Source organism: Microtus oregoni, unplaced genomic scaffold, assembly GCF_018167655.1.
Source record: "Microtus oregoni isolate MIOR12 unplaced genomic scaffold, Mior012 000074F_002, whole genome shotgun sequence".
Taxonomy (NCBI): domain Eukaryota; kingdom Metazoa; phylum Chordata; class Mammalia; order Rodentia; family Cricetidae; genus Microtus; species Microtus oregoni.
In genome coordinates, this window is record NW_024543989.1 from 31859 (window position 1) to 47480 (window position 15622).

Below are 15622 nucleotides of genomic sequence, written 5' to 3' on the forward strand. Positions count from 1 at the left end.
TCATCCACTCCTCAGAGAGGGTAAGGCTTCCTTCCCATGTGCAGTTAACAAATCCTAGCACATTGCTTTGAGGCAGGCCCAAGGCCTTCCCCACTGTATCTAGGCTGAGCAAGGTATTACTCCAAAAAGAATAGGTTCCAAAAAACCAGTACATGCAGCAAGAATAAATCCTGGTGCCACTGCCAGTGGCCCCATAGTCTGCCCCAGCCACATAACTGTCACCCATATTCAGAGGGCCTAGTTTGGTCCTTTGCTGGTTCCTTCACTGTCAGGCCTGAGCCAGTGAGCTCCCCTTAGCTCAGGTCAGCTGTTTCTGTGGGTATCCCCATCATGGTCTTGGACCCTTTGCTCATATTATCGTTCCTCCCTCTTTTTGGCAGGACTTTGGGAGCTCAACCCAGTGCTCCACTGTGAATCTCTGCCTCTGTTTCCATCAGTTGCTGGATGAAGGCTCTATGGTGACATTTAAGATAGTCATCAATCTGAGTACAGGGCAAGGCCAGTTCAGGCCCCCTCTTCACTATTGCTTAAGGTCTTAGCTGGGGTCATCCTTGTGGGTTCCTGGGAATTTCTCTAGTGCCAGGTTTCTTGCTAGCCCCATAATGGCTCCATCAATCAAGACATCTCTTTCCTTGTTCTGCCTCTTTCCTTCCCCCATCTTGACCATCGTGTTCCTCAAGTTCTCTTCCCCCCTCCCCTTCTCCCCTCAAGAGTTATCATGTAGTGGTAGAAGAGTTACCTGAAGTCGACAGTTTTGACAACAGATGTGGCTTTTAAAGCACAAAGTGACGGAAAATAGTTGAGCATGCCGAAGTGTACGGACATGAGCACTTTGTCATCTCCCAGGTAGCTCAGGACAGGTGGCTTCTGCTTTGGGCAGGAATGGAGGTGCGCATAAGCAAAAATGCAAAACCGGAGCTTCGTCTCGGAATTGCCCCACTCTATCTGCTGTGTTGGAAGAAAATTGTCTTGTCTTTTCACTAATAAAACACAGTCTGTTAGAGTAGAATTGAAATCATACATGTGTTCATACATCTATCCATTATATACACTACATAGGAATGTCATATACTGCACCAAATGTCATGTTTCTCTTTAGTTTATTATCTCTTAGAGTTCTCAAAACATCACAGAGATTTAATCCTTTAAAAAATGCTTGCAACAACTTTCCCTCCTACCATACTTCTTACAAAGTAATCTTTTCCAACCCTCCGCCCGTCTCTCAATTTCTCTCTCTCTCTCTCTCTCTCTCTCTCTCTCTCTCTCACACACACACACACACACACACACACACACACACACAGTGTGAGGAATGCTTCCCATAAACACATTGATACACTGATTTTAAAAAGGGGACTTTAAAAGTCTGGGACATGTGATGAGTGGTTTTGCAATGGGGAAACACTGAAATAGAATGAATTTGTGCGAAAACAGAACAGACACCTATGAGAGAGTGTGTGGTGGGAAAGTATTCCCTTTTCATTTATTTCTTTCTCACTTCCACCTTTGCTAATACAACTTATTCACTTTATAAGATAAGATATTGAATTGACCTTGTTGGGATTTCCATCTATCATTCTTGCTAGTTGACATCTCCAAAAGATGCAGCTTACACTGTTAATCCATTCACTTCAGCAAAACATGCCTAAGGGCATCGGATTCTTCCGTTTATCACTATTGAGTTTCAAGGCCCTGACAAGTTGAGAAGATGTAGCTGATCAGGCTGATGTGACGGCCTCAGCACTGGAGACTGGGACCCCTAAGACACCAAAGCTGCCGCCGTGAAGGCTTATGCAGGTGTCAGATGTTTTCCTGTGACAAGGTTGGCGGTGGACATAACTGCTTCCAGCTGGGCACATTACCAGGCAGGGAAGCCATAATGACTGAATAATTAAATCACATTGGTTTCTGATCATTGTTCTTATTAGAAAAATATCATTGCTTTGGGGTGATTTATTATGTGAAGTGGAATTTTCATATAAACACCATGATTTGCATTTATATATAATATATTTGCATATATATATATATATATATGTATCAGAATAGCTTACTAAAATCAAATCTCCAGAAAAAGAGGATGGGCTATCCATGTAAAGATGCCAAAGATGTTTAAGGGAATGTAAAAATTATAAAGATTAAAGTAACATTGCCCCTTGAAATTCAAACATATTTGCTATGCTTTCCTTTATTTGAAAGCAGCAGGGAGAGAGAAGCATTAACTCGCTCCATCTCTGTTTTGCAATTAGGTTTATGTACCTTGAAATCTCAAAGTCTGATATTATTAATAAAAGACACAGAATAGAAGAGTTTTGGGAAACGAGTACTTCATCTCTAAATGCAAGACTTGCTTCCCTGCCTTCATTTCCCCTCGAAGTGTCCTGGCATGGAGGGGCGGTAGAAGGTTGAGCAGAGCGCAGAGGAGCATTTTAATTCATAAAAGAACATTTCGTCTCATGGGGCCTAGAGCAGCTGCTCTCAAGCAGACAAGGACATTGCAGAAAGTCTCTTTCCCTCTTTCCCCTTTTCTCCCTCTTCCCTCCTCTTTCTCTCGCCTTTGAATTCCCAGCTGTAATGACTGTTTCGCACAACTCCAAGGATCAGCTCAGGGCACACAGTTTAGTAGTGACTTGGAAGGACAAAGCCGAGTGTTTCTCGCATTCTTCTATCTCCAAGGCCAACTAACTAATTTCTGGGGCTTAGTGTAAAATGAAGATGTGTGGCCTCTTGTGCGGGAAGCTGCATGAATGCTGCCACGAGGGTTAAAATGGAGAGTGTCCTCCTCTCTTTTGACTCATCAACAGTGTTTTGATTTGCCATTTACTGCTGTTCTTAGGAACGCTAAAATTTTATGTCATTAGCATGAATTTTACCTTTTATCTTTGTATGCTCCAAAGCAAGTCTTGAATGTGAATAGGATCACTTTTAACTTGTGTAAGGAATTTCTAAAATGACACACTTTGTATTATGCAGTACATACCTGGCATAGTTTTTAATCAGAAAGCTAGAAATACTACACATAACTAATTCAGTTATTTTTATGCTACTGTTGTTACTGCTACTACTAAGTTTACTAGTCCATTCTTTTTGGTGGTATTAGTGCTGCCCCCCAAATACTATACAGTGTTCTACTATTGAGCTGTATCCTCGGTCTTTTATTCTTTATTTTATTTATTTATTTATTGGGGTTTTTTTGAGACAGGGTTTCTCTGTAGTTTTGGAGCCTGTCCTGGAACTAGCTCTTGTAGACCAGGCTGGCCTTGAACTCACAGAGATCTGCCTGCCTCTGCCTCCCAAGTGCTTGGATTAAAGGAGTGCGCCACCACCGCCTAGCTGGCCTTTTATTCTTAATTATTTATCTACCAGCACTTTTCACCTTTACATTAGTGATGAATAAGGAGAGACTAAGAGGTAAAGAAATGAGATATGCTTTCCTTTCCTTCTATGTTACCAATTTTAGTTTGAAAATTTGGGCAATATGGGAAAGTATGAAGAGACAATGAGATGGAGAACTCTAATCATTCTGTTTCTTAGAAGTTAATAATATTAACTTCTTTTAGTGATCTAAGCAAATTCCAGTTAACAGGGAAAGCACAGCCTCTTGAGGCTATCCAAGTCTAGAACTGTTGAGTTCCAAGTAACACGAAAATATGCTGGTTAGGCTGCATCTTGCTAGACTCCCCCCTGTGTGAAACAACTGAAATATTGTACTCCTTGGGTGTGCAAAGGGCCCCTAGGAACAGCTGGTGTACATCATGTGCATCTATTCTTTGCACACACATGCTTCATGATTGCCTTTGAACCCACATAGGAAACACAAGTTCAAGATTCAACTACAAAGACAGTCAAGGCAATGACATAAACTACCATATCGAATGTGTAACTATTCTTTATGTCTGTCATGTGTGGCAGAAACCTATAGACATCTGGGAACCTACTGGCTATCCTGCAGCCTATGGGTGCCATACGAAGGGGCCCACTTCCTAGTAGGCTGGACTCTACTAATAGCTTATCTATGCAAATTGTCCTTGAAATGATTCTGAGTTTGAAAGGTGAATTAACATCACTTTTAAGTAGATATCTTGGATATCCGATGAATTCATAAGGAATGCAGTTTGGCTGAGCTTGGTAGTTGGTACCAGAGTATGGCTATTGAATCATCTTCTCTGCATCCTTAACATTTTTCTTGTTTGCTTGCCATCCTCTCAGGATTTCCAGCTGGTGAGCTGCAGAAGCCTTTCTTTTGGGGAACAGAATACCCTCGGTGAGTAAATTAGAAAGGTCTCCAGTCCTTGACAAGTTAGCAAAGGAGAACTTGTCACTTTGGCCAATGACAGACTATAGACTGTCTTCAAATTCTAAGTGACATGGCAACTCTTACAAAGGAAACCATTTAATTGGGGCTGGCATGCAGTTCAGAGGCTCAGTCTGTTAGTGTCATGGTGGTAAGCATAAAGGCATTCGGGCAGGCATCGTGCTGGAGATGTAGCTGAGACTTCTACATCCTGATCAGCAGGCAACAGGAAGAGAGACACTGGGCCTGGCTTGAACTTCTAAAACCTCAAAGCCTACCCACCAGTGACACATGTCCTCTAACAAGGCCATATCTACTCCAAAAATGCCATACCTCTTAATAGTATAACTCCCTTTGGGATCTGTTTTCATTCAAACCACCACATTCCAGTCCGTGGCCCCCATAGACTTGTAGCCATATCATAATGTAAAATGCATTTAGTTCAACTTCAAAAGCTCCCATAGTTTGTCACTGTCTCAGTATTGTTTAAAAGTCCAAAGTTGAAAGTTTTCTCTGAAACTCACGGTAATCTTTTAAACAGTCAATTCCAAGTCAATGGTTATTCAGCCGTAAGAAGGCATTGGAGATCTTATTAGTTTTCATTCGGTATTTGTTTTCTGATCCTTGTTCCCAGAGTATTTGACTAGATGGGAAAGTCAATTTTCTACACAGGATTTTCTTTTTCATTGCATTTCATCACTTGAAAGATTGCTGGGATAGAAGGAAATGGGCTAAAACCTTTCTGGATGAAGAAACTGAAGAAAGGGGAGAAAGGTGCTTTCTGGGATGGCAGAGGGTGACTTGGCTGCTCAAGTCTACAAAGAGAAGTCATGTAAAAAAGATTTTAGTTTCATATCGGAGGGCTCTGAATGTCTAGTGAGGAATTTAGAACAGAAAATACTAAAGTTTCTAAAGAAGTGAGGTGATTAAATGTGTCATTAGAAATACAGCCAGCATAGCTGTACCATATAGGTCAGAAGGGACACGTTTGGACTTAGGGACAGCTGTTCGCAAACAGGCCATAGATGTATGTAATTGGTACTTTCTCTATAGAGTGGAGTTTCTCATAATATTCCTTGTCAACAGTACCATTACTTTCTTATATGCCTTTTTATGTTCTGTGGTCCTTTAATGCATGGAAAAAATTCGTCTTGATTTTAGGAGTTGAATCACTTGTGTTTGCATTTTGATATATGAGGACTTTTATATGATTATAAGCTAAATGTCTCATACATATAGTAATCAGAGAGATATAATGGTTGTGTTTTAATTGGGCTTCCTCAGAAGCTGCCCCTGCCATGAGGGTTTAAATAGCTCTTTTGGAACATGGTGCCCGGAAACCCCAGCAGAAGATGGGCAGGTGCCACAGAGAGGGGAGGAAAATGACATGTGTCCTATGAGTCTGTTATGGCTGGAAAAGTGAGCTAGCACTAAAACTATACAAGCACGAAGCCTATCCTTGTATAATCCAACCTAGATTTCACTAGGTTAAACGCAAGGTGCATTTTTTTTTTAATTTCTGGGGAATAAAGTATTTCCTTATCTTTTCTGACTTTTAGAGCAGGGTGCACATTCCTTTGTCCATGGCCTTCCTCCTCATCTTAAAAATGTCAAAGTAGCATTCCCTTTGACATAAATATTTGTCTCTTCTTTTCTTAAAAACACTTGGGGTTACTTTGGGCCCACTCAGATAATTCAGAGTTATCTCTCTCTTTTAAGGTCATCTGGTTAGTAGCCTTAATTTCATCTGCAACACTAATTTATCTTTGTCATGTAACATACCATATTCACAGGTTCCAGGAATTAGCATCAGGGCATCGTGGGGAAGCCATTATTCTGCTTGACTCATGCGTGCTATAAAGTTAACAGATCATAATGGGCAACTGGAAATCAGTCTTGCTGGGGAACTACAGAACATGCTTCAAGATAAGGGGGCTAGGTTATCTGTCTTCTAGGCCACATTACATCAGTGATTTAGAGGTGCTGCCCAGGGGATTCCCTGGTAGTACCCACCATACGTGGCTGGAGAAGCTCCTTAGGCAGCTCCTTTTCAGTTGGCACTTAGAAGCAGAGAGGCCAGTGCACTGAGACATGCTGTATGCTGAGGGAACGTAGGCAGGCAGCAATAGAGTCTACTGCAGGGAAGTGCTATTGTTTTTTTTTTGTTTGTTTGTTTGTTTGTTTTTTTATTTTTGAGACAGGGTTTCTCTGTGGCTTTGGAGCATGTCCTGGAACTAGCTCTTGTAGACCAGGCTGGCCTTGAACCCACAGAGATCTACCTGCCTTTGCCTCCTGAGTGCTAGGATTAAAGGCTTATGCCACCACCGCCTGGCAGGGAGCCTCTATTGTTAGTGAAAATGGAAGTTATTGGGTTTGTAACCCCCAATCCTTAGCTGAATAGCTTTTTGCAGTATTCAGGCATTTGGATTCTGATTTTTTCCATGATTAAGATTAGAAATGTATACACTAAATTCATGAAATTAGACACTTAAGTAATTCTCTAAGATCACTTCAGACTGAAAAAAAAATCCTGGCATTCTTTGATTCTGCTTACCATAGATAATTTAACTGAGTTTCCAATTGTTATATAACTTTACCTGAAAACTTGGAAATAGTCTGGTTATGTTTGCAAGTTATTGATTCAGTGATTTGTTTATTTGGTCCAAGGACAGGGGATTTTTATAGAATCATACAAATCAGAAACTTAAGAATTCTTGATAGTGTCTGCTAGAACTACATCGGGTGGCGCCATAGCTGATACCTGAGTGAGCCACCCACTTTCTATTAATATACCACTTCAGTGAGTACCTGATAAACATCATTTGTGTACTTTGCTGTGGGAATATAGAAAGGATAGAAATTACAGTTCAGTGAGTTTCCCATCTATTTTCTCTTAGTTGATGGATAGCTTCCAGAACTGAAGGAATAGGTTTCCTTTTGCTCAACCTGCTGATAGTTGCCTTCGTGTGAGTGTTGGGTCTAATTGGGAGGTCAGAGATAAGCCAAATCATTTCCAAAGGCAAGAATTAGGAATGGAAATGACCTTCAGCCACATGACCCAAAGGTGTTCCCAGAAATTGTCACCCTCGCTTCCCTCTTAGTATCTTCATTTCCCAAGTTCTATAGGAAACTTATTTGGATATGGTTAACCTCAAGGCTTGATGACTCTGCTTTCTGTGTTTTGGGGGAAATGCCATTCTTTGGTTCATGACTTAAAAATAAGAACTTAGAAGAGGGATTGCAACATGGCATAGCTGTTAAGAGCACTGATTGCTCTTCCAGAGGATCTGGGTTGAATTCTCAGCATCCACACAGTGGCTCACAATTCCCCTTGTACATAGTATGCAGACATGTGCAGGCAAAACACGCATACAGATAAAATAAAATCAATAGTCAAAGAAGGAACTTGGCAATATTTGAATTTGGGGTTTGCAATCTTTTTTTATTTATTTTTTTTATTTTTGTGGCCTCAAAGTTGCCGGTCTGGAAGTTTCTATGTAAGTAAGGCTAACGTTGAACTTGTGATCTTCTTGCCTTTCCCCCTAAATTACAGGATTACAGGAATTCTATTTTGTCTTTTGGAAAGAAAATTAAGTGACAAATACTTTTCTGTGTTTAGGGATGTCGGCAGGTGTTCATCCCATGACTGTACTGAACCAATAGGTTGAAAGCACAGTTGAGAAACTCTAGAAAAATGTGTAGAAGAAACTTTTCATTTGGAACTACCCTAAGAAGTAATAGGTTCCATTAGAGAAGTGAACTCCTAATCATTCGAAAGATGCAAACCGATGTCTTACTACTCTTTGAAGGTTTTACTGTTTGGTTAGTTGGTTTGGGCTTTTTGAAACAGGCTCAACATATAACCCAGGCTGGTCTCACACTCCTATCAGTATCTCAAATGCAGTGCCAGGATTAGAGGCATGTGTTCCTATGTCATACCTGAAAAACGGTTTTGAGATACAATGTTACTAAGTTGTCCAGGCTAGCCTTTAACTTTTTATCCTATTCTCTCTGACTCCAAAGTAGGTGACAGGACACTGAACAGGATTTTACAGAACTTTTAATGATTTTAGATACCGGAGTAGGGTAGCCCATATTTGATAAGAGCCTGAGCTCATGGTGAGTCCAGACAGCAATATATTTGACCAAATCTCATGTGTGTGTTAAAGCCGGCTCACAATGAGAGAAACTGAATAGATAATAAAGTAACACTGTTACCTTCCCCTTTAGAACACTTTTTTTTATTTGTTTGTTTTTTCCCTTTTCCTGGCAGTTTCTTTGTGTAGTCCTGGCCTTCCTGGAACTCTGTAGACCAGGCTGGCCTTGAACTTAGAGATGCATCTGCCTCTCCCTTCCAAGTACTGGCCAAGGGCTTTATTTTTAAGGCCGGAAGTCTTCCAATTTCTGCCTAGTCAGTCAGTTGTATTCTAAAAGGCACGTGAGGGTTTTTTTTTTATGACATACTAAATTAAACAATTTCCATTGAAAACTAGAAGACATCAATGTAATATAAAACATTATCTAGTCATACAAAATTACCTTTTCTTTGTCTCTTGTTCAAGGGATTGTGTTTTTGTAACTGAAAATTGAGACTTACAATGATTCAATCATTTTCCAAATTCCCTGTTTTCCTCACAAATAAACTTTTGGAACAGCCCTTCTTAAGGGATTTTTATTGTGGAGTACTTTCTGTATGTTCCCATTGTCCATCCCTTAAACTTATCCAGTCAACAGCATTGACTGAGGGCTGTGGAGGACTGAGAAATCTTGGAAATTGAAATGTTGCTGGTCACACAATGCTGGCTACTACAGCAAAAAATTAGCACCATGTGAAATTACAAGTTTGTCCCACATAGGCCATGATAGCTCTATGATTGAAATGCATAATTTTACTCTTACTTCTTTAATGAAGGTTTGCAATGATGGAAAAACAGTAGGAAACGTTTTTTTCAAATGCAAATTACCTTGCAAGAAAGAAATAACAAAGGAAAGAATTGCCACCAAGGGGAAAAATTAAATCTCACAGCACTTCCTTGGGTATAGTTGAGACAAACAATTAGCATGTTAAGGATCATTACGTCCTGTAATAACATGTTGCTTCAAAAAATTCTGTTCTTTCCAGCTTTGGTCCTGTCTGTGTGCTGGTTGATGTTGATATTATATGTCACGAACCAACTGTGAAATATTTTTAGCATAATTACAAATCTTAGACTAAAAGGTCTAAATTGTCTATAATTCTTACCTATAGGTTAACTGGTTTAAGTAAGTTCCATATAAGACATGTCCTTTCCATGACATTTAAAGGCTGATTAATCATGAATTAAATCGCAGTTAATTTTCTTATTGTTGTACTAGGAACAGAGAATTTAGCGGTAAATGACTAAGGGGAGGGCTTGGTCTTCATGGAGATTATGCTAGAGAGAACATTCTAGACGCGTGCATCTGGAAGGCCATTGATTTTTCTCAGCTCTTGTGTTTGTGCTGTGCTCCAGTTACCTATACTGTATAATAAAGCCCTGTCAAACAGCCATCTTCTGCCTCACAAGTCTATGATTTTGACAGGGGCTGCTCCACTGGGCTGAACTATTCAGGATACCTTCCCTCCCTCCTGCTCTTCTAATAGGTGGGGCCCAGTAAAGTCTTTCCTTTCCCTTCAGAGTTCCTTACGTTTTGGAGTTTCTCCATCGCTTTTCCAGGCCCCTTTCCCTTCAACCAGGCAGTCAGATTCTTTACATTATTGCTAACTTATAGAAAGGAGGAAACTACAAGGTGTCTTAAGGTCTAGCTCCAGTAGCCTCTCTCAGTTCAGATTCAAGGGTAAGAGATCAGATCACATCTAGGTAGGAGTGGGGGCATTTGTATTTAAGGATAGCTGGAGTTTTTGGTGGCCATCCTTAGAGATGATCTATCACGTGCTTCTTCAGAAGTCAAGAGAAATAATATAACACTTTCCCCGAATTTGATTAAGGCTTCACAGTCTTAGCTATTCCAACTGTCAGCTTGTCTGTCACAGAAACAGAGGAACATGACTAACTCCCAAACAGAATGCTCCTTTTTAATCTCTGCTCTATTCCTTTTTTATGACTACATTTAGAAAACAATTTGACTTCTACGATTATAGTGACTTTGCCACAAATTTTCCAAAAAAAAAAATAGTATATTGACTGTTTTTAAGTCCTGTTTTAGGTGTTCATGAATACAAGACATCACTGCAACAGATATAGAACCCCAGATGTCTTTAGAAATCCCTCATTTCACTGAGTGGGACACCAAGACCCATACAAGGTCACAGTGACAATGTTAGAAATTATACTCCTTTGTTTTCATTAGAAGTACTGGCATGCTTAGAGAAATTGGTTTATGCTTTTATGGGTATAATTGTTGGATACTTTTATTCTTACTGTTATTAGTAAACGGTTCATTATCTTGGCTTTTCACTAAAAATTTAAAGACTTATGTTCTCAGATTCATGCCTGTAATTTGTTCCAAATTGTCTATTTTTGACATAGATCCCTGAGTTATGGTGCTATAGGAGTAATTGTTGGACATGAATTTACACATGGATTTGATAATAATGGTAAGTACTAGTTTATTTTACAAGCTGCTGCTTTTATAATGATGTTGATTGGAGTGTGTTAATTGTCATTATTACCTTTTCATAGTGGCATCATCATAAACTGAAGATTATCTCAAGCAATGTGATTGCTGATTGAAAACTTGTCTCATGGTTTGCTGTGATAGCTTGCAATAAATAACTATTCCAGTTGGTGTTTAGGGTCAAATGAAAAAAAGAAAGACTTTGTAGTTTCCATGAAATCACTTTTGCGTTTGGGATGGGATTTCCAGGGCTCCCACAGTGGCTGCAGGAATCTCGCTGTAGCTTTTCTCCTTTGTCATTTGTTTCCTCCTCACAGGCCTATGTTGTTTTCCCTGGAGGTGTGAGCTCTGCCCCTGAGATGATTGTATGTGCGGCTTAATTAAGAAGTTAGCCTTGGGAACTCGGCTGCCTGATTGCTTTGTATAATTTCAAGTGCTTCTTTTCTATTTTTCTTCATATTGGCATATATTCAAAATTAATAACATACACATATGCTCTGTATCCTGATGGTATTTAAGCAAAAGGGAAAGGCAAGATAATAACAAACAACTAAAAATATCTCCTTTGAGAGTCATCATTTTTAAGGTTTTCTGACATTTATTTCTTTGTGTGTGTTTGTGAGTGTGAGTGTATGTAGGTCACGGGATAACTTGCGGGATTGCTTCTCTGTTTCTCATGTGTTTTGTTTTGTTTTGGTTTTGGTTTTTCGAGACAGAGTTTCTCTGTGTAAAAGTTCTAGCTGTCCTGGAACTTGCCCTTGTAGACTAGGCTGGCCTCAAACTCACAGAGATCCATCTATCTCTGCCTCCTGAGTTCTGGGATTAAAGGCCTGTGCCATTACTGCCTGGCTAAGGGAGAAGATTCTTAACTAAGAAACAAAGGCATATGGAGCTCATTGGTCCCAGACTTTACTTCTAAGGTCTCTCCCATGGAATAGAATCTAACGATGGCAATTCCATCCTGTAAACAATACGTAGCACAATGTGTTGCACATATGAGTATGTGTCCAGGAACTGATGGCTGATGTGTTAGTGGATGGAGGACAGTGACACCATTATTTGGGGTAGTGTTAGTAGCAAGCAACCTTACTGAAGAGCTTTGGGTTGGTCCAGTGGATGCTTTTGCTTAGGGTCCTTCCATGTAAGCCTTTTCTTACAAGTTCTCCCTTTGGAGCCTCTTGTGTAGGGGGCTTTCTGTGTAATTAAATTAAAAGCATGCCTTTGATTCTAGCAATAACCTTGGAAATAGAAGAGTTGTACCCAAATCATTGATGGGAAGGCTGTAGATAGCAAGAGACCACAAAGCAAGAAAAACGATTTCCCCTCCCCCAGTTATGTTCTAGAGATTTCTATTCCAGTTCCAAGTTCTCTTTTTAGACCAACATTCCTCATCCAAGCAGGACAGATGGGTCTTCCATCCACACCGATGACTGTGAAATGATTCATAGCAGAGGGTTTATGTGTTTCTTCGCTCCTGGCAACTGAGAGGAAGCAGGTTGCTATAGGGCTGAGTCAGGTTCTGTGGTCCTATGGTTTGGATGACTCACTGGGGCTATTCCTATGGATTATTTGGAATTTCACTGGTAGTGCTACTCCAGTTCCCTCTGCTTTTTGAATACAGGAAACTCATTTTGATTGCCAGAAAATGTTTCAGGTCAGAGGAGATGAAAACAAAGAATCCGAGATTGGATGAGACTGGTGCACGTGTTAAATTGATGAATCTCATTTTGAAAATGCCCTTTGTTCCTTTCAAGGAAAGAACTCGCTCAATTCTGTGCCTCCCTTTCCTGCTTTCTACAATTAGTCCATGACATTGGAGATGACATGGGAGCTGATCTCAGGGACAGCATCCTGTGCTGTTGGGGCTGCTTTGGAAAGTCTGATGAGGTGAAGGAAAGGCAAGAGGATCATTTTGGCTTCTAGAAAGTAACACAGATTTCTTGTAACTTTTCTTTTTGCTAGGTAGAAAATACGATAAAAATGGAAACCTTGATCCTTGGTGGTCTGTGGACTCGGAAGAAAAGTTTAAGGAAAAAACAAAGTGCATGATTAGCCAGTATAGCAACTATTATTGGAAGAAAGCTGGTTTAAATGTGAGTACAGCTGTGGTTGGTGGTGGTGGTGGGGGCACCTTGTGGGCCATTTTTCCTCATTTAGACATTAGCTTGCTTTAGACCATTGGTTCTCCAAGTATGCTTCTGGGATCTACAACATCTGTGTTCCCTGGGAACTTGTTAGAAATGCAAATCTTTGACTCCTGCCTAGACCTACTGAATCTCTAGGGGTGGAGTCTGGTACTCGGGATTCTGTTACAAGCCCTCAGGTGGTTCTAACAGATGGTTGAATTTGGAGAATTGTAGGCCTACCCATTAGTGACATCACAAATGCCCTAGCCCAAACAAACAATAACATTCTTAAAAAATCTCCTACATTTTTAGGTTGAATTAACTGAGATAACGTCTCATTACTTTGAGTCAAAGGGTCTGAGAATTAAATCAAGTTTTTAGTTATAGAAGTTTGAACAAAATAAATATACTTTTGAAATGTTTATTTTGTGGCATGTGTATGTATATAGTTTTCAGTGAAGGCAAAATGCAATTGTATACATACTTTGAGGATGTGAGATTTTGTTCCTTTTGTTTTTGCCTTTATCTTCATTGCCTTTTCTTTTCTCTCTTATCTTCTCTGCCTAAGGTCAGCGTTAGTAGCTCTGATACACTTCCTCCTGCATTCAGGTAAAGATAGATACACACAGGTTTAGTTAATTGCTTCTGGTGATGGCCTAAGAATTCCTGGTGTGGATATACCATAACCTAGTCAACTAACCTCTTACCCAGGAATTGAATTTTCAGTTAAAAATGTCTATGCAATAAATACCTTATTGTGTAATACTTTTTCCCTGTAGGACCTATTCCTATTGTCACCAGAATAAAATTGAATATTTCTACAAGTGATAGATTAAGGAATGTTATATCCATGAAACCTTACTTTTCTTGTCAATTTATGAGAGCCTTTTAAAATAGCAGGGATGCTGAACTTCTGTTATTCACATTATATGTATCTCCCTGAAGTGTATTACTTATCCTTTAAGGTTTTTTTTTTCTGTAGTATCTTTTGGCACACAAAATCAAAACATTTTCAATATTTCAAAATACTAAATCTCTCTTAAAATTACTTTTTGTCTCTCTGTTCTTGCCTACGAAGATGTCTGCTCTACTCAGATTGTATAGGAAATAGTCTTAGCTACCTTTCTCTTGTTGTGGTAAGATACTACAACCAAGATAACTTACAAAAGAAAGCATTTAATTTGGGTCTTACAGTTTCAGAGTGTTAGAGTCCATGATTATCATGTGGGGAGCATGGCAGCAGCAGGTAAATATGGGGTGGAGAGAGGGGGGAAGGGCGTGAGAGAGAGAAGGAGGAAGAGAGAAAGAGAGAGAGAGAGAGAGAGAGAGAGAGAGAGAGAGAGAGAGAGAGAGAGAGAGAGAGAGAGAGAGATTAAAGCTATTCAAGCTAACTAGAGGGGCTTTTGAAACCTGAAAGCCCATCCCCCGGTGACATTCCTCCTACAACAAGGTCACACCTCCTAATCTTTCCAGAACAGCTCCATTAACTGGGACTAAGTATTCAAATATATGAGCACATTCAAACCATCACAGGAGCCTCTCATTTTTTCCCAAAAACTTTTGTTTTTATTTTTCTGATATTTTACGTTTAAATGTTCATGAATGTGAAATTTATTTTTCTGTGGAGTTCAATAGGGGAGTTCATATACTGTTAAAGTATAGGTTCGAGTTTAATACTGTATGATTCTAGAGTCATTTTACATGCGTCCATAGCATGCTCTTGTTCTCTTATTTTAAGTTTATTTACGTATATGAATATATTCAAATACATTTATTTAGTTTTGTTCTTCAGCATATATTTTGTTTGCCCAAAGTGTAATGTAAGTTTGAAATCATGTATCTTTGTCACTAGGACAATGATTATAGAGCAAATCTGTCTCAGTATAAATTCATTCAACCATCAGAGAACAGCTTTAGTCTCTTTCCCATAGAAGGGCTATGTGTCTAGAAGGTGTGTGTGTGTGTGTGTGTGTGTGTGTGTGTGTGTGTGTGTTTCCTTTATGGACATAAGTGGTCAGGCTTTATTTTTCAGGTTTTATTTGTAAGAGTAAGTTTCCCAGTGCCCAAATCGTTCTTTGCAGTGTTTAGGGAAGAACTTAGTTGGGTCACCACAGATGTAGAATGTCAGTAGCTAGTGTGTCTGGAGAGGTCAAACCAGGTCTCATGTACTCCACGGTGATGGTTCAGAGTGTGAGGAGTTAAAAGGGATGGGGCTCTGCCAGAAGCTATAATTTAAATGTAAAGTTTAGAGTGAGAAAAGGAGATCGATTCAAGCATGAGAATATATAAGCATACATAAGAAAAACCCAGACTTGACAAGGCATGTGCCGCACACCAAAAACTCCAGATGAAGAGGTCTGCTTGGGTTTGAATACCTGACGAATGTGAGCATTTTTTTCCCTTGATCATTCTGTCTTAGACAAATTCATGATAAGCACAACCCAAGATGGGGTTCCTTAGGTGACAGAGTCATTGAGAAAGTAGTTTTATGAGAAACCTGCCATTGGCTCTGAGGGAAGCTGAGCCTTACTCTTGATACTAAATAGGGTTCTGGAGAATGACTATCATCCCCGAAGTTGTTCAGCGCAGGGGCAAGTAGTTGGGC

The 15622-nt window shown here is 39.8% G+C and overlaps 1 protein-coding gene across 1 annotated transcript in view; it reads left to right on the forward strand.

The window, feature by feature from the left end:
* The window catches only part of LOC121441229 (phosphate-regulating neutral endopeptidase PHEX-like), a gene marked incomplete at its 5' end in the record, with an annotated part of 46285 nt that overhangs the window by 19564 nt on the left and 11099 nt on the right, over nt 1-15622 (forward strand). The window contains 3 exons of the mRNA XM_041642387.1: nt 4210-4264; nt 10804-10871; nt 12854-12984. Of these exons, the coding sequence (XP_041498321.1) occupies nt 4210-4264; nt 10804-10871; nt 12854-12984 (254 nt within the window). The remainder of the gene's footprint in view (nt 1-4209; nt 4265-10803; nt 10872-12853; nt 12985-15622) is intronic.